Here is a 19,541-nt window from a genome sequence, read left to right as displayed (position 1 = left end):
TACCATAACGCAATAGCATTTGTAACAATGATAAATGGTTGTACATTTGACTAGGTAACTTTTTTAGAAGGGGTAGAAAGAGGAAGGACAGATGTGAAAACACTGTTGATCACTACTCCACTTTCAACTACATCTTTCGCCATGGCAATGGTTCTCAAAAACAGAACAACAGCGTTCTTCATGCGGGCCGCTGATCAAATATTATCATGCCCTACAATTGATGCATGACGCCGCGTGAGTTGTCCAAAACTGCCCATACCTGGGACAGCCATACTCCCAGCACAATGCTGGAAGCAGACGCCCGGGAATCACGACAAAAAAAATATACCCTACGTCAGGAGTACTCAATTAGAAACCCAAAAGGTCCACTCGCCAAATTTTCAACAGTGACGGTCAAAATCCCAAAACATAACTCCAACAAAAACGTTCGAACTATGCACAAAAGGTGATGTGGCCTGATTTGTGTGAAAGGTGACACTTTTTTTTGTGGTTTAAACTTGGGCATAAAAGGTGTGAGGGCCAGGCGGAGGCACTGATGTAAGTGTTCATTAGTGAGTGTGCTCCTGTATTTGTTTTTCACCATATTCATGGTTGAAAAGGCAGACTCACAACAGTATGTTGAGCTATGCACGCTCTTGTTGTGTGGCTGATCTAACTATTATACTGCATGTTGCTTGGTATTGTCGTGGCTGATCATTCCATTTCTTTTTGTTTGTCAATGTATTTTCTGAGACTGATTGTAAAGAAAATCTGATAGTATTTATTGTAATCGTTAATGTCACAATAAGGAGACGTCCATGGTCAAGCTTGATCTCAGCGCATGTACTGTTTTCTTGGTACTATTTAAGCCTCGTTCTTGTGGGGTGTTGTCCCATATTAATTACCCTAATCATCTGTATTTGGTCTTGTATTGACTACCCCCAGGGAATCTATTTTCTGAGGCCACCTTTGACCTGACAACTGTCTCTTCAGAGAGCCAGACTTCTTGTCTACTGTATACTTGGCACTTCTTACTATTCTAAGAGTTCTTTACTGTAAGCATGTCCTTATCTGGTACAAGTGTCCTTATCTATTCCTGTACTGTACCTTGCGCTGAGACCCAGTCCATTCCATATTTACCTTAACATAAAAAACATCCCACAGTATGATTGCAGATGGTTTATTTTTCTGCCCCTTACCTCAGAGTTCTGCGGGTATTTTTGTTCGAAGTGTGCATGCTTTGTTTCATAGTGACGTTTCACGTTACCTCTTTCGACAAGGGCAACCGTCTCGTTGCAGATTAAACACATCGGTTTTGTGCTCCCCACAGGCAGCACAAATGCATACTTGTCAGTCCACTCTGTCTTAAATTAGCGATTTTTGGAATCAACTTTTCGTTTTTTGTCGGGTTTAAAGCGCGGCATGATTTTCGTTTGCTGATAAAAAGATACTGTTCACAAATCTATCTGCCCGCGTTGTTGCCATTGACACACACAACCTGCGTGACCCACAGAGTTCGCGGCCAACATTGAGTGAGTGAATAGTTTTATAGTTCATCTTCAAAGTTTTTGATAAGGGTGGCTGGTAATAAGTAGCCGGAAAAATGTAAACGTATAGCAGCCACTGTGGTTAGTAGACCAAAAGGTTTGTTTGCAGCCTTGGTCACATCCAAGATAGACGATGCTTTTTGTGGACATTAAAGTGTAAAGGGCTATATAAAAATGAAAACAAAACTAGTTGGAAACTTGTCAATATGTTCCATTGACAGCTTCAGCCTTCAACTCCGAAATGGACCGGTTCCCTGTAGACCTGTCTCTGGCTCAGTTAAGGAGGGAATGAGTGGTGCTGAACAAGAACAGCGAGAGAAGGGCAACAACAGAGATGGGGACCTGGAAGAGATCACAGCATGTATAGTTTTTCAAAACTTCATCAGCATGTCAATTTCCCAACAAGGGAGAAAAACACCTTGGACTTGGTCTATACCTCACACAAAGGAGCATACAAGGCTTCCCCCCTCCCTCACATCGGACTTTCCGACCACCTCACTGTTATGCTAATGCCAGCATATAGGCCCAGAGTGAAAGTGGAAAACCGGTTCGGAAAGAGATTTCAGTGCGGCCGGATGGATCAAGGTGTGCTCTTCAGGACTGTCTTGCGACAACAGACTGGGGCATGTTCAAGCAAGCAGCTACACACAACAACCACATAGACAATGAGGAGCTTACAGACACTGTTTTCTCCTACATCCGCAAATGCACAGATGATGTGACCCACACAAAGACCATCATCACTCGGGCTAACAAGAAGCCATGGCTGACAGGAGCTGTCCTTCGGCTGCTGAGGGCCAGAGACAAAGCCTTCAGAGCCGGGGATAGAATTGGCCTGAGAACAGCGAGAGCCAGCCTGTCCCGTGGCATCAGAAGAGCAAAACAGGACTACTCAAAAAAGATAACCAGCCACTTCAAGGACAGAGACACGCGCAGCCTGTGGCAGGGCATCCAGACCATAACGGATTACAAGCCTGCATCACAGACCTGCGACGACAACTTCTCTCTGCTCAACGACCTCAACAGCTTCTTTGCACGGTTTGACTATCGCCCTGTGGCACTGACCCCCATCATTATGAAGTGCTTTGAACGGCTAGTTATGTCTCACATCAAGTCCATCCTCCCCCCCACCCTGGACCCCTTTCAGTTCGCATACCGGGCCAAACGTTCCACAGAGGACGCAATCTGCTGTAGGTGGTCTCACCATAGACTACATTACCCAGAGTCCCCTTATCACCTGTATCCCTTATCTGCATTTCACTGACTCAGCATTGGCCGCAACAAGGTCATAAAACCGGGTGAAGCGTTTTTTCCTTTAAGACCGCGCCAAACCCGAAAATCTCTCTCGTTTTGGTCTTCGCAGCAGTGAATTCACAAATAGAGATACCATACCTGCAGAAGATCTCTCATCAGGACAAAGGACGACACGACGACACGTAGCTCATAGGACTTCTGATCAAAGTTCTAATCTATTTGAAATCGTTAGTTGCAACCTGAGTTTATATCAATATACTACACTGCAGCCCCGCAGTTTTATTGAATAGGAGAAGGCGACTGGCTCCCTCCTCCCTCCATTCAAGTCGACGAAAAAAACTTTCATCCCCTTCAAGACTCACCACGACCTCCACCAGGCCGTCCCAGGGTCCAGTTGACGAACTGTTTTAAGAAGGAAGAACTCCGGCTATTTCCACGACGCCTGCGTTCCACGCGGCTCCACGGAAAACCGCAGAAAACATCTTGGTCGCTACGCAAGAGCGATCGAAGTAAGGCTAATATCTGGGCAGAATTTAGTTTTATATTTATGTTTTAATCTGTGTGATACGTTTTGTTATTTGATTTCGTTAAGATTTAAATGCAAACTGAAATTCACAATCTACCCGGTCTTTGACCGCTGACAATCTTGCTTAGTTATTTTGCTAGTAATTAGATAGGTTTGTGCATGCACCATTTCTCTATCTTTTTCTCTCTCTCTCTAACTCCCTTTTGCATCACCACCTGAACATATACACGCACACATTGCGATTTCAGTGTTGTTGAAGATTTTGTATTGAATTAAGGCCTAGCTCGGATTTGTCCTTAAGGCAAGAATCCTTTGTTCCAGGCATTCTATACTCGTGCACCTCCCCCCCAACTAAATTTGCGCCTAAGCAAACAAAGTTTCCTGTCTCGGACCCGCAGCCGCATCCGGTGACTATTCTACCTCTATTTGGGGCCTGAGACACTCTTGACTTCACGCACATAGCATCCCTCACCTGTGCGCTTGCGCATAGCCTCCCTCTCACTTCCCCCATCTCTCCATTGAGCATGCGACCGCGTTTACTCGCAACTGCGCATACCCACACACGCACCCGCTCACACACACACACACACACACACACACCCAGACAGAGACGAGGAAGCTAACGCACCCTCCTCTGCATTGCTGAAACAGATTACCTCATTCCCCAATTCCGCTTTGTGCCTTGCTCAATTGTGTTACTCCAGTGTGTATGTTATTATACCTGATTTTATATTACTATTAATCACCGTTTGTTACTTTAAATAAATTGTTTGTTTTAGACTTAAACAATTGTCTTGCCTGTTATTGTTCCAATATTCCACTGAAAGCCATTTTCCGCCAATCAAGTATTTCAAATGCCTTCACTTCTCTAGTTGTTTCATGAAGTGTTATAGACTGTGTAATGATATTGTAGTACTAAAGTGTTGTGATACCATACTTAGACTGTAGCATAGTGGTACAACTAGAGCTTTCCATTGTTTAGTAGTTTAATTATAAAATATGAAATACTAAACTTAATGATTATTACATTTTATGAGACTGATTTAATTACCTTAATGTAACAACCCCGCTTTCACCTACACTGCTCTGCTCTCCACCCAGCCCTCACCCACCTGGAAAAAGCAGACTCACATGTGAGAATGCTTTTCATAGACTTTAGTTCAGCTTTTAATACAATAATCCCACAACAACTCATCTGTAAACTGGACCAGCTGGTGCTCAACACCTCCCTTTGCAATTGGATTCTGGACTTCCTCAGTGAGCGGCCACAAGCAGTACGAGTCGGCAACAACACCTCGAGCAGCATCACACTCAGCACAGGGGCCCCACAAGGCTGTGTGCTCAGTCCCCTGCTGACTCACGACTGCACACCAACCCACAGCACCAATCACATGGTGAAGTTTGCGGACGATACAACTCTGGTGGGTCTCATCACCAAGAACGATGAGACCCACTACAGGAAGGAGGTCAACCTTTTGACCACGTGGTGCAGAGACAACAACCTCTTGCTGAATGTCATCAAAACAAAGGAGATTGTGGAAAAGCCACACTGAACACCCACCACTAGGGCTGAACGATTTGGGAAAATAATCTAATTGCGATTTTTTACCAAAATATTGCGATTGCGATTTAATATGCGATTTTTTTTTTATCCTCTTTTTTTTCCCCAACAAAACGTAATGAATGATTTAAATATGACCAACACAATATAAGATACATTTAGTGTAAAATATTCTATCCCACATTTTACATTTTTATTTAACTGCTCATTACAGAAACAAGAACAACAAATCGGTGGCTTTGCCACTGTGCATTTAAGTAATTTAAAAAAAAGTCATTTTAAGTATAAACACTAGGCATGCACTTTTTAAACACTGTGTGCAAAATGTACCATCTTAAAAAAAAAAAAAAAAAAATTAAATTTTTTTTTTTTTTTTTTTAGACCACGTTTTTTAATCGCGAACGTTGCGGTTAGAAAATCGCGTTCTATCATATCGCGATTAAATCGCAAATGCAATTAATCGTTCAGCCCTACCCACCACTGACCATTGATGGTGCTGCTGTGGAGCGAGTGACCAGCACCAAATTCCTGGGGGTGCACATCAGTGAGGACCTCTCCTGGGCAATCAACTCTGCATCACTGTTGAAGAAAGCCCAGCGCCTCTACTTCCTCCGCAAGCTCAAGAGAGCGAAAGCTCCCATACCCATCCTGAACACATTTTACCAGGGCACCATTGAAAGCATCCTGTCCAGCTGAATCACTGTGTGGGGCAGTAGCTGCACTGAACACAGCAAGAAAGCACTGCAACGCATAGTGAACACAGCTGGTAAGATCATTGGTGCCCCACTCCCTTCCTTGCAAGACATATACACCACCCGCCTCACCCGGGAAGCTACCTCTATTGTAAATGACACCAGCCACCCCGCACACAGTCTGTTCAGCCTCCTACCCTCTAGAAGAAGGTATAGGAGCCTCCGTTACCGCACCACCAGACTCAGAAATGGCTTCATACACCAAGCTGTCAGGAAGCTAAATTCTCTCCCCTCACTCCCCCCAGCCATATCCTCCAGGAAGCTGAAATCCCAACCCCCCATATGGTTGCTATGGTTATCATTACTAGTCTACCAAGTGGTGGTGATTTAAATTTGGGAACACTTTATAAGAACAGGCCACAATAAAAAAGTAAAGTAGCCATTACCTTATAGTTTGTTGATGATTGTTAATCATTTCCAATATAGCTTATTACTTTTGTATTATACTAAATAGTTTGCTTTTCATTTTTGATAATTGAGTGTTTGCTTACAAATCATTTGTTACTATAATAGCCCATAGTAGCTTTGCAGATAATTCATGTATTCCCAATGATCTATCAAATGAATGATATAACAATGTGTCTTATGTATATTAATAAAACACATAAATGAAAATAGTTATAAATACAATTGCAATTTCAATTGCATAGATCCTTACTAAAAATACAAAAATATGTACGTTTCCTCTGTCCTTCCCTCCCTATATTTCTCCCTCCACTTCCCTACCTCTATCATCCCCCCCCCCCCCATCTCACCTCTTCTCCTCCCTCCCTCCTCATCTCTTTAAGAGCATTGGAAGTCCACTCTGATTAACTGTACACACCTTGTAAGATAACCTCATGTGCTCATCTTTCAGGCTGATGACCAACAGCCTCATGTCACAATTCAACATGAAGGGCCATGGCTCAAAAAGGGCGTTTTAGCCAACAGTGCTGTACAACATTTTGATCGCTATATACTGATATAACTCTGTGTTGTTTTTATGGATGTCAAAGGGATGCAAACAAACCATAATAGCAAGTGATATCATAACCAGACTGTAATACTTACATTTTGTCGGAAAACAGAACAGAATAGAATATAGTTATATATATGTTTTCACACCATGTGTCTACATCCCTGATGTCAGTGTGTGGACAGTATTTCTTTTTTGGCTTCTTTGATTGTATTCTGTAATCATCAGAATTAAACAAAAGTTGATTACAAAGGTTTGTCTTTCTTATTGCAGCTGCTGTTAAAAAGTGGAACAGCAAGGCCACAGAACAAGATATTTCCCGTGGCAGCCCACTTTTACCACGCCCCTGGATGGTCTATCAGACCACTTTAACCACACCCCTGAACGGTCTGGCAGACCACTTTAACCATGCCCCTGGACGGTCTGGCAGACCACTTTAACCATGCCCCTGGACGGTCTGGCAGACCACTTTAACCATGCCCCTGGACGGTCTGGCATGCCACTTTAACCATGCCCCTGGACGGTCTGGCCGTGGCAAACCACTTTAACCATGCCCCTGGACGGTCTGGCAGACCACTTTAAACACACCCCTGAACGGTCCGGCCGTGGCAGACCACTTTAACCATGCCCCTGGACGGTCTGGCGGTGGAGGCTATACCTGCAACCCGAAATAATTAAGGAACCCCAATATTTATACAATTTAACATCTCTTTGAAACTAAATAAATAATTGTTTTTGTATAAGTAGTCTGACTGAAAGCAGCCTCTCTAATCTTGGAGTTGTTAAAGAAATTTATTTTTATTGTACCATAAGTTACAGTAGTTGAAATGGGGACCAAAATCTACAACCCTTGTTCCGTGTAAAATACATCATAAAGTTCAGCTAATGCTAATCTGATGTTTCAGCAGTCAGTCTCAGTTACATAAATCAAGGTGTTATATTCCAAAGTTACGGCCTGTTTAGTGTGAAATTCCCTCCTTTTGTTTCCACAGACTGAAGTTCTTTGTGGATCAGTGGTGGAGGGATACATCCTGGTGGTGGCGTACAGGTCTGTTCATGCTATAGGAAAAGTTGTGGCTTTTTCTAGTCAAGACGTACTCAGAGAACATTTGTAAGTGTTATCGTACATACAATAAGACTCCCCTGGACAGTCTGGCAGATGTATCAATAAATGTTTTATTTGTACTTTTTTTGTCAATTGTATTATTTTGAGAGTAATTATGAATATAATATTATGATATAATAATATTATGTATAAAATATATAATCATTAATTCAAGTCGTCGAAAAACAAGCTAGAAAAGACTGCTTTTCACCTTTCACGTTTACACCAAATCTAAATTTTATTGAGATATCTGGCAAAGTTGTCTTTTCAAATACTTTTTGCTGGGTGGGTCAGTATCTGTTACCATCTCTGAGACTGGCCTGGGGCCATTGCCCAGATGATTTTAGTTTGGCTATGTTATGGGATCCAGAATGATGTTGATGAATGATCATTGATTAAGAATTAGGATTACTTTTTAAAAAGGGGCTGATTTTCAAAAGCAGTGCACTCAGCTAGAGCCTTGGTGATATTCAGTGCTGTCGTTAGACATCATCTCCTTTCCAGGGCTGCTTGGAGGCTTGGCTGATGCAATTGAATGATGTAGAAATGACAGACCCAATGTAAAGCCAGTAGCAGAGCTAATAGCAGCTTTAACTCTCTCTCTCTCTCTTGGTTTTGTTATGTTTACTAAGAAGAAACCACACACATCAAACAGTACATGTTGCCGTGGCAGCAATAACACAAAATATGAAATACAGGTCTCTGTCAAATTCTTTGGTGAAAGTGGCATGTCTAGTATGTGATCACTACAGTAGATTGAATTCAAAGTGTTATACGATACATTAGCTCCCATCTACATTTTGATAGATAACTACTAATTTTACAAGATAACCCCGTACTGCTAAAGATGCTAGAATACTAGCTAAGATAATACACATGAATTATGTTGCTCTATCACAAAAGGGGGACAGCGCTGGTGGGAGTGTCACCTTACATCACAAACACTTTTAATAAGCAATACTGCAACCCTCTCACAAAAGTTTATTGTTACCTTCCCATCAGCAGAAAACACAACAATGCCAAGTTCTGAGTTAAGACAGGATTCAAACAGTAGAAATTCATACAACAAGTTTACATACCGGCAAGAGACATAAACATCTAGAGATATTCTGGACTGGTTTAGACTAATGACAAATACATCTTTTGCATAATTAAATAGTAATATTATTTATGGAATGTGGTGTGACATCATGGATCTGATGAAAGAGAATGCACTTCCATGATTATCTTTATGCTATGGCAAAAAGTTTAGAATCAAAGTTAGGAACAACAGTAGTTTTAGGTAAAACCTATTACTTATGCTGATTATAGTCCACAGTTTTCCTTGGTGGACTGTGGCCTGAGTAAATGTGTAAATGTAATACAAACTGAAAATGGGTGTTGCTCAAACTAGTAAGACAAATGTTAGGGTTTATACATTTGGTGGTTTCCTCCTGATGTGCTGGGTGGGAGAGTTGCACTCGCACCTGCTTGTACGTCCACAAATCCCATTCTCTGTCTCCGCTTCCTCTGTTCAATCATCTGCAAACAGACAGACATTAAAGGATATATTAACAACCGACACAAAAAAGCTGACAACACAAACACACCAATCCAAAACAGACAAATATCAACAATCCGAACTTGGTCTTTTGTTTTAGAAAAATATGGCCTATCAAATTATACCCCTCCTTTTTGTGCTCATGAAGCAACATGTTGATTAGTGCTAGGATAGTGTATGGCTCCGTTTGTTCCGTTTGTTTTCCATTTACAGAGCCAAGATGCAAATTTCCTATTTGCAGGGTGGCTGGGGAAAACTAAAAAAAATATTCATGAGGAAAATGCTATCTGATTGGCCAGTGAATGCCAAAGCGCTTCACCAGTGCTATCTGATTGGCCTGTGAATGCCTCAGCGCTTCACCAGTGCTATCTGATTGGCCTGTGAATGCCAAAGCGCTTCACCAGTGCTATCTGATTGGCCTGTGAATGCCTCAGCGCTTCACCAGTGCTATCTGATTGGCCTGTGAATGCCAAAGCGCTTCACCAGTGCTATCTGATTGGCCTGTGAATGCCTCAGCGCTTCACCAGTGCTATCTGATTGGCCTGTGAATGCCAAAGCGCTTCACCAGTGCTATCTGATTGGCCTGTGAATGCCTCAGCGCTTCACCAGTGCTATCTGATTGGCCTGTGAATGCCTCAGCGCTTCACCAGCATGGTTCTTGAGGGAACATCTAGAACAGACAGACATTGCTAAGTTCAAAGTTCAAAGTACTTTATTTGTCATTGTCACAAACACAACGAGACAGTAGCAGCAGCAACAGACAGCTAAAAACTTAAGTTGTGTTATGTATCATGGTATTATGTTCCTCGCTGACACCCGTAGTAAAACCCCGCATTGCATCAGGGGAAATGTATGTATACTGTGTTGTATGCAAGCGAGTAAAGTAAAAGACACAATGAATCCAACTCTGACTCTACCTGGTCTTATTCTGGAGTAATACCATGATTACCAAGACAGAACAACTGGCGACGAGGATGACGAATACATGCGTGTTTGTTGTACGAGGAAGACATGTTTAGTGCTTGGAATACTGGAAACGACCGGGATACAAACTTTTCGTGGATACCGTTAAATCTGGCATGCTAGCAAGCTACCAAACCGAGTCTACAAGAGGAGAGGAGAGATGAAAGAGGAGCGGTAAAGGAAAGAATTGTGAGTACAGCAAATTCGAAGATACGTGACTGTAAAAGAAACGAGTGCATTCTGCTTAAACCTGTATTGGAAAAAGTAAGAAAAAGTTTGAAGAAATGGCGGGGATAATCGGGAGCATTGGTGCTTTTGATGAACTGATTGAACCATGGACTGCATACACTGAACGTTTTGGATACTTTGTAGCTGCAAATAGCATTGACGAGGAGAAGACAGTACCCACGTTTCTTAGCGTGATGGGAGCTAAGACGTTTAATCTGTTGCGCTCTTTGATACAGCCGGATAAGCCCGGTGACAAAACATATGATGTGATTGTGCAAACATTAGCAAGGCACTTCTCTCCACAACCGTTGATCATAGCGGAACGTTTCCGTTTCCATAAGAGAAATCAAGAGGAGGGGGAGTCCGTGAATATGTTTGTTGCTACCATGAAAAGGCTAGCAGAGCATTGTGAATTTAAAGAGTCACTAAGCGAAGTAATAAGAGACAGACTGGTGTGTGGTCTCAGGAGTGAAGCCATACAGAAAAGATTGCTTACGGAAAAGGCATTGACACTGGACAGGGCAGTGGAAATAAGCGTGTCCAAGGGTCACATTGAACGTGCTTGCAAGAGTAAAAGGATTACAAACAACAAAAGAGAGCCTCAGCCACCAAAACGTGTTTGGAAAAAGAAAGGGGTGTATAATGTAGAATACCAGAATGACTCATCTGGAGATAGTAGCAGCTCAGATGATAGGAGAGTTCACATACTGACCATTAAGGGAGGGTCACAGGGGTACTCGGTTACTCCATTATTGGAAGGGCAACCCACTCACATGGAGATTGACACTGGGGCAGCAGTGTCAATTGTATCAGACCGCATCTACAACAAGGCATTAAAACATCTGCCATTAAAAAAGTCTAACATCCTCTTAAAGACCTACACTGGTGAAACAGTGCCAGTCAGCGGCATAGTTGAGGTAGGGGTCAAACTGAATAAGCAAACAGCTACATTGCCGCTCTACATCGTGCAAGGCAATTATCCATCTCTCTGTGGGCGTGCATGGCTGGAAAAGATGCGTTTTGACTGGTCAACCATCTTCATGATCTCCAAGGCGGAACCAGGTCTAACCACAGTCCTAGAGAAGTACGCAGAGGTGTTTAAAGACGAACTGGGAAGCATGAAGAACATCATGACTAAACTAGATCTGAAGTCTGGTAGCAAACCAAGGTTCATGAAAGCCAGAGCGGTGCCCTATGCTCTTAGACCAAAAGTGGAAGCAGAGTTAAAATCGTTAGTAGAGAGTGGCGTGCTTGAGCCTGTCAGTGTGAGTGAATGGGCAACGCCCATAGTTCCTGTAATAAAAAAAAACGGATCTATCAGGATTTGTGGGGATTTCAAGGTGACAGTTAACCCTGTGTTGGAAGTGGAACAATATCCACTCCCTCTCATCGAAGATCTGTTTGCTGGCCTAGCAGGAGGGAAAAAATTCAGCAAAATTGACCTAAGCCAAGCATACCTGCAAATGCATGTCGCTGAACAGTCACGAAAGCAGCTGACCATCAACACTCATAAGGGGCTATACAGATACTTCCGTCTGCCTTTTGGGATCACATCTGCCCCATCTTTGTTTCAGCGAGCGATGGATCAAGTCTTAAGTGGTTTGTCTGGAGTACAGTGCTACCTGGACGATATCTTAGTCACGGGGAAGACTGAGGAAGAGCACTTGAGGAATCTTGAGGCCACCCTGCAAAGACTGAAAGAATATGGACTCAGAGTCCGCAAGGCTAAGTGTGAATTCTTTAAGTCTTCTGTGGAGTACTTGGGGCATGTGATTGATGCCCAAGGCTTACACAAGGCTCCATCAAAGGTCCGAGCCATCACTGGGGCCCCAGCGCCACAAAATGTAAGTCAACTACGTTCTTATCTTGGTCTGCTTAATTATTATGGAAAGTTTATTCCTAATCTGGCATCCATGTTGAAGCCTCTCCATCAGCTTTTGTGCCAAGACAAGGTGTGGAAATGGACAGCTCAATGTGATCAGGTGTTTGCACAAACCAAAGAAGCTTTAGTGAAATCAGAGGCATTGATACACTTTGACCCCTCACTTCCGCTACAATTAGCCTGTGATGCATCGCCTTATGGCATAGGTGCCGTAGTGTCACATATACTGGCAAATGGTGAGGAAAGACCAATAGCGTTTGCGTCACGCTCACTCAACAAGGCCGAAAGCAACTACGCCCAAATAGAGAGAGAGGCCCTAGGGATAGTTTTTGGTATCCGGAAGTTCCACCAATACTTGTTTGGGAGGAAGTTCACTCTTCTAACAGATCATCGCCCTCTCACCACCATTTTTGGGCCACACACAGGGATTCCGTCATTGGCTGCGAGTCGGATGCAAAGGTGGGCATTGATTCTCTCCGCTCACACATATGACATTAAGTACCGGAAGTCTGAACTGCACTCAAATGCTGATGGTCTCTCCAGACTGCCATTGCCTGACACTCATGTCATGTCTAAGCAAGCAGACATCTTCTACTTCCAGCAGGTAGACGGGACACCAATCACCTGTACACAAGTGAAACGTCAGAGCAGAAATGACCCTGTGCTCTCTAAGATGATTGATGTCGTAGTGAGTGGAAGGAAAGTGGAGAGTTTAGCGGAACTGAAACCGTATCTCTCAAGGATGAATGAACTCTCAGTCCAAGCAGGATGTCTGTTATGGGGGCAGAGGGTAATCATTCCACCAAATCTGAGGGAAGCACTGCTACAACAGTTACATTCAGGGCACTGTGGAATGGTTCGCATGAAAGAACTGGCGAGGAGCTACTTCTGGTGGCCAGGACTCGATGGTCATATTGAAGACAGGGTGAAGTCTTGTGGCTCATGTCAGAGCGTCCGCAACACACCACAGTTAGCCCCTCTGCACCCATGGGACTGGCCTGAGGAAGCATGGCAACGGATACATATCGATTTTGCCGGCCCATTTGAAGAGAGAATGTTGCTGGTAGCTATTGATGCACATAGTAAGTGGCCAGAAGTGGCAATTATGAGATCAACCACAGCCCAGAAAACAATTGAGAAGCTGGCGGAAATGTTCAGTCGTTTTGGTTTTCCAGAACAGCTGGTGAGTGACAATGGTCCGCAATTTGTCTCTGCAGATCTTGCCAAGTTCCTTGAAAGGCACGGAATTCAACATATACGGTCTGCTCCATATCACCCCGCTACTAACGGATTAGCAGAAAGATTTATTCAGAGCATGAAACACTCACTCAAGGCTTCGCAAGGACAAGGTTCCCTCCATCAACGACTGCATGCTTTCTTGTTGTCATACAGGAATGTGCCACATGGAACGACAAAAGAGTCTCCATCAACACTTCTGATGAAAAGACGTTTGCGTACCAGCTTCGATCTTCTGAAACCTCCCAAGATTAAGTCGGTGGTGTGGCGTGAACAACAGGCGCAGATACAAAGGCGGCAGAAGACGGCAAGAGACGAAGTCTTCTGTCCTGGAGACCCGGTGATGGCACGTAATTATACAAGTGGTGCAAAATGGGTTCCAGGCACAATAATTGCACAGACAGGTCCTGTGTCTTACACGGTCCAAACAGCTGAGGACAGGGTCTGGAAGAGACACACAGATCAACTGCTACAGGGAACAGCAACTCCAGTGTTGTCTTCACCTGGGGGGTGTCCACAACCAGTGCCACAACTTCCCACTGAGGTACCTACTACCATCAGTGTGCCAGCACAAATTCCACAGTCTGCTACAATCGCTCTAGACCCAGTTTCTCCAATGGCTGAGTCTATGTCATCCCCATCTACACCGGTGCCACTGCCTGGCAACCCCGGTGTATCCTCACCCAAAGAAGTGACTGTTCGTCGGTATCCAGTCAGGGAACACCGACCACCAAACCGTTTGAAGTATTAGATATGTGACATACCCAGTGCTGTGGGGCAGAATAAACCCCAGGGAAATGTCTGGATTTGGGGCAGTCTACCCTCATTTCCGTAGCATAGCCTAGATAAAAAAAAACACACACATGGTATTGTGAAATGTTGGTGCATTAAATGGTGATGGTCTCATAATGATATTAAGATGGTGTGGTTATGGGTAGAGTTAGTCTGTAAGTGGGGTTTGTTATTTGTTGGATTTCAAGTGGTACTTTTCATTTAAGGGGGGAGGAGTTGTTATGTATCATGGTATTATGTTCCTCGCTGACACCCGTAGTAAAACCCCGCATTGCATCAGGGGAAATGTATGTATACTGTGTTGTATGCAAGCGAGTAAAGTAAAAGACACAATGAATCCAACTCTGACTCTACCTGGTCTTATTCTGGAGTAATACCATGATTACCAAGACAGAACAAGTTGCTGTGGACATTAACTGCCAGAGCTAAATAATAATAAATAACAAATAATAAATAGATAAATAAATATCCCTGAGAAAATTAAAAAAGAAATATATATACATTGAGGTGCATCAATGTAGGGTAGAGTGTTCAGAGTGCAGTCCATGGGGGTGGGGCGGAGGTGGGGTGGTTTTGGGTGAGCTGTTGAGAAGCCTTATTGCACGAGGGTAGAAGCTCTTTGCCATTCTGGAGGTGCGCGCTTTTGTTGATCTGAACCTTTTCCCTGACGGGAGTAGCGGGAACAGATAATGGGCAGGGTGGGAAGGGTCCGTGAGGATGCGATTTGAACGCTGCAGGCATCGGGAGGAGCAGATGGAATAGATGTCGGGCAGCTCTGCTCCGATGATCCTTCCCGCTGTTTTAATCAGCCTCTGGATGGCTGCCTGCTCCGCCTTTATGCAGCTGGAGAACCATACGTTCAGGCAGTATGTCAGCACACTCTCTATAGCGCAGCTATATAAGTTATATATATATATAAGTTCTATGAATAACCGTTGGGTCACATTTCTTGTGTTGCTTTTGGTGAAAGTTGAAAAAAGTTCAACTTTTCAAGCGGCAGCGCATACGCCAGTCAATCAAATCGTCTTCATGCAAATATTCCAGTGCAGGCGCCAGCCAATCAAATCACGTTTATCCAAAGAGAGTGACACTGAAAAAAAAGATGGCGGACCAAACTCTGTAGATGGGCGTATTTGTACAAAAAAATAAAATAGTCTAAAATAGTTAGGCTTTCTTTGGCTTGGATTTTTAGTAACGTTACCGACGAACAGACTCTGTACAATGAAAAAAAACCCGTTATTGTAACTGAAGAATATATCTGAGGTGATTTGCGAAGCGTCGGAGCCAACTATCTAACGTTAGCATGATAGCAGAGGTAACTACCCACAAGGTAAACAGCTCGCTAGCGAAGTTACACAGCGGTCAGCAATTTATAGCGGCGTGATTGGTTGTTGACCTTAGCAGTTATGTAAATTAGCTACTTACTTAGTTCATTAGCTCACTAATTAGCATAGTATTTCTACAAATGCATGTTTCGTGTCATAACGTAACATGAAAAGAAAATGTATTGTACTCAAGCTACAACACGAGTGTGACTCGTGTTTTGTTTGCCGCAACGGCGTTTAAGTTATAGTTTGGTTAGCTCAGAGGTTGCCTCTGCTTAGTTCCTTTCTGCGCTCAGTTCGCCCACTTTCTCAGTTCCCGGCAGAGCTACGAGCCTGCGCCCCTCCGTGGGTTGGGTCTGTTGGGTTATTCCACGCAATCAAACAACGAGAGAGACAATGTCCTTGCCTTCAGCAAAAAATCAATGTGGTCGACAGGATCCTTGTGTAACAGTGAAGATTTGGTTTCTTCCACTTGCACCCTTTTTGTGCTATTTTATCATACTGAACATGTGCATATGTCATGCTGTTGGGGATATAGGGACCTCTAGGGGATATACATGTTGAACTGAGTGGCTCTCCTCACAGTTCGGATGATTAGAGTCACGGTGAGTTGTGTATAGAGAGAGCTCCTACACTATTATTTTAGAATGCAATCACTGAACGTCAATCAATACTAATTATGTAGAGGCGTTCCACATTCTGTCCTTATGTAAACAGTGTGTTTGTGTCAGTAGTTATGCACCTCTTAATGTATATTTTAAGTCCAAAATCACACATGTCAATAGCTAATATTTCATCTCCCTCTTACATTAGCATAAAGTATAGAGTTCCATGCTGCTGCGCTAATGAGTCCCTTGTTGTCATTTGTGCCAGGTACATGTTTTGTATTTTCTTTGGATATTTCTATTGTACTATGTAATTCAACTTGAATTTACAATATATGACAGTTCGGAGGATGAGAGTCACGCATAAAGTTAAGTGTTCCATGCTGCTGCGCTAAGGAGTCCCTTGTTGTCATTTGTGCCAGGCTAAAAAAGTGACAAACTGGACCCACGTCTCCTATCTTCTTTTGAAAGCAACACAACAGCACTGCAACAGCACTGTAGCCTCTGAGGTAGTATCCGGAACTAGAAACAGGTTGTGTCCGTGGAATATGTCAAGATAAAAAATTGGCCGGGGCAAAATCCTTTGCGACACTATCGCTAACAAACCGGTAGTGTAGTGTCCAAATAATAACCGGAGGTTACCAAAACGGGTAGCAATCTAAATTAAAAGCCAGGAGCTAAGGCTGAGTTTTTCTAATTGAGTGGTCAGACTAATGAAAATGGAGTCAGATTAATTATGGTCGTACCAAGAAGGGTGCTCTAATAAATACTATGTTTTCACCAAAGTGAAGAGAGACACACCCGCTATAACTTTCAGGACACCTATTCCGCCATTGGTTTAGGAGGCGTATCTTACAACATAAAAAAAATCAAACAAAACAATTGTTTTGCCATTAAACTCGCCAGTGTCCTTGTTACTAGGCAATAGGATAGGATAGCCTGTGCCATGCCATAGTAAAGTGAGGTTTATGTTTAGACGGTAGGGCCCCGTAAATTAATTAAATAATTACCAGTGTCAATCGCGAACTGTACAATAGCTACTTAGCATGCTAATAGCTAAGTGATCAAGCTATTCTGAAAAGTGGTGATTCCCGTCACGAAACACTTGTTTTTTCACTCGTTTTTTTTTTTTAAATCAACGACACGATATAAACTAATCATCCGTTGCAATACAAACATAAAGTTTAGCTTATTCACCTGATGCTATCTAGCTAGCGACTGTAGCTACGAGACTTACCTTTTACCAAACCTGATTTTAAATACAGCGGTATTGTTCACTCGATAAATACATCGGTGGGCAAAACAATGTAACTAACGTGTTTTTACGTGAGTCTGAATATAACGCTTGGCCAACAATTACCTCTGAATGTCGAAACACTTGGTTTATTTACAACACGTATGCCATCAATATCACCAATATCAATTTATTTAAATTCACTTTCCTTGATAATCAAACTGTCTCTGATATGTCACTACCTCTGTTTCAATGCAACTTGGCTGACATTACATTAAAAAAAATACACATTTAAACATTGCAGAACCATGACAGTGTACAGGGTTGTTTTATCTTTTATTTCAATGTAAGACATTTAGTGTCAGGTGACGGGCCCTGGTAGATATGAGCACCCTAGCAGGTATAAAACCCACAATAGCACCCCGGAACATGGATATAAGTCCAGCCAATCAGTGACTGGAGAGTTGGTGCGCTGGCAAATGGAGAGAGCGGAGGGGGCGGGCGGAGAACGGGAGAAGGACGGCATAGAAGATGGCGGCGCCCGGACAGCTCCCACGTTAGGAGAAGAAGTTTAGTACGGTGTAGCGTGAGGCGGAATGTCCTCATTAGTTAGTTAAGTGTTGTAAATAGTTAGAAAACTTTATTAGTTCGTCGCCAAAGCTGAAGGTTTCACCACGCCAGCGGGCCCTGGACAGCCAACCGTCTCGCCATTCCAGCCGTTGATGTGGCTGCAGCTACCTTGCCCTCTCTCCCTCCCTCTCCCACGCCACTGACAGTTGGTGTGTGTGGTCGTGAGTATAACCCTGCCACATGTGACTCCACAACTGTGAAAGAGCAGCAAAGTAGCGTGGACTGCAATGTCAGTTTAAGGACCGTGACACGAACATTTTGAATTGAATGGAACTGAACATTGAACTGAATGTGTGAAACGGCGAACTGAGTGCGAGCATCGAACTGCATGAGAAAAACACTGAACTAACAGATGGTTATGGTTGAAACTACCTGGTGTTATGTGTCTGCTAATTGAATGTCTCTGTATTTAGATATAAGGTTATAGTGTTAAGGTTGATTTGAGTTTATTGCATTCATTTAAATGTGATTTCAGTGGATTCTGGTATATGGAAGTGGATGTTAGTAAGGAGGCTCATGACATCCTGTGTTATGACTGTTTTATAATTTCTCACAGTGGGAAATTATTACTTTGGTTAACGTGACTCAAATTGAATAATAAATTAAATGTAACCTTTTCTGAATTAAGTGTTATGGTTAGTTCCACCTGTTACACATTATTCCGGTTATTATACGGTTACTTGCTAAAACAATAAAAGCCATCTCTCTAAAATATCTCTGTTTTAATGATTTTGTTGCCATTTCATAGCTTCTGCTGAGGAAAAAAAAATTCAGAGAAATAGAACATTAAAGTTTCAGGTGTAGAAACATATTACTTGCTGACTTAAAGTTAGAATGAATTTCTAATAAGTGAACGGACTACTTAGGGAATGATATGAAAGATGTGAATCAGAAGCACAAAACCCATTGCCAATGGCAGAGGACATAGATGTTTTTTATGCGGCCAGTATCAAGAAATATTGGACCCATTCAATTCAATTCAATTCAATGGAACTTTTTGCAGCATTCTGAGAAGCCGTATAATAAATGCACACAAAACACCTAGCTCCGTCACCCTACTAAGATACCTAGCTCTGTCACCCTACTATGATACCTAGCTGTGTCACCCTGCTTTGATACCTAGCTCTGTCACCCTACTATGATACCTAGCTCTGTCCCTACTATGATACCTAGCTCTTTCACCCTGCTATGATACCTAGCTCTGTCACCCTGCTATGATAACTAGCTCTGTCCCTGCTATGATACCTAGCTCTGTCACCCTACTATGATACCTAGCTCTGTCCCTGCTATGATAACTAGCTCTGTCACCCTGCTATGATACCTAGCTCTTTCACTCTGCTATGATACCTAGCTCTGTCACCCTGCTATGATAACTAGCTCTGTCCCTGCTATGATACCTAGCTCTGTCACCCTGCTATGATAACTAG

The 19,541-nt window shown here is 43.0% G+C and overlaps 2 protein-coding genes across 4 annotated transcripts in view; one reads left to right on the top strand and one right to left on the bottom strand.

Annotated features, from left to right (window-relative positions):
* Positions 1 to 8,598: 8,598 nt before the first annotated feature.
* Positions 8,599 to 19,541, bottom strand: part of itpr3 (inositol 1,4,5-trisphosphate receptor, type 3) — a 143,640-nt gene continuing 132,697 nt past the window's right edge. For all 3 annotated transcript variants that reach the window (XM_031566798.2, XM_031566797.1, XM_031566799.1), the window contains one exon: positions 8,599 to 9,200. In XM_031566798.2, coding sequence (XP_031422658.1) covers positions 9,084 to 9,200 — 117 coding nt within the window. In that variant the 3' untranslated portion in view covers positions 8,599 to 9,083. The remainder of the gene's footprint in view (positions 9,201 to 19,541) is intronic.
* LOC105896519 (uncharacterized protein K02A2.6-like) lies at positions 10,007 to 14,940 on the top strand. Its single transcript, XM_031566800.2, has one exon. It carries the CDS (start codon positions 10,467 to 10,469, stop codon positions 14,277 to 14,279), a length of 3,813 nt encoding a protein of 1,270 aa, XP_031422660.1. The 5' UTR covers positions 10,007 to 10,466; the 3' UTR covers positions 14,280 to 14,940.

This window comes from Clupea harengus, chromosome 4 (genome assembly GCF_900700415.2).
Source record: "Clupea harengus chromosome 4, Ch_v2.0.2, whole genome shotgun sequence".
NCBI classification, from domain to species: Eukaryota; Metazoa; Chordata; class Actinopteri; order Clupeiformes; family Clupeidae; genus Clupea; species Clupea harengus.
Note: the sequence above shows the minus strand (reverse complement) of the source record. Positions and strands in the feature narration are given on the sequence as shown.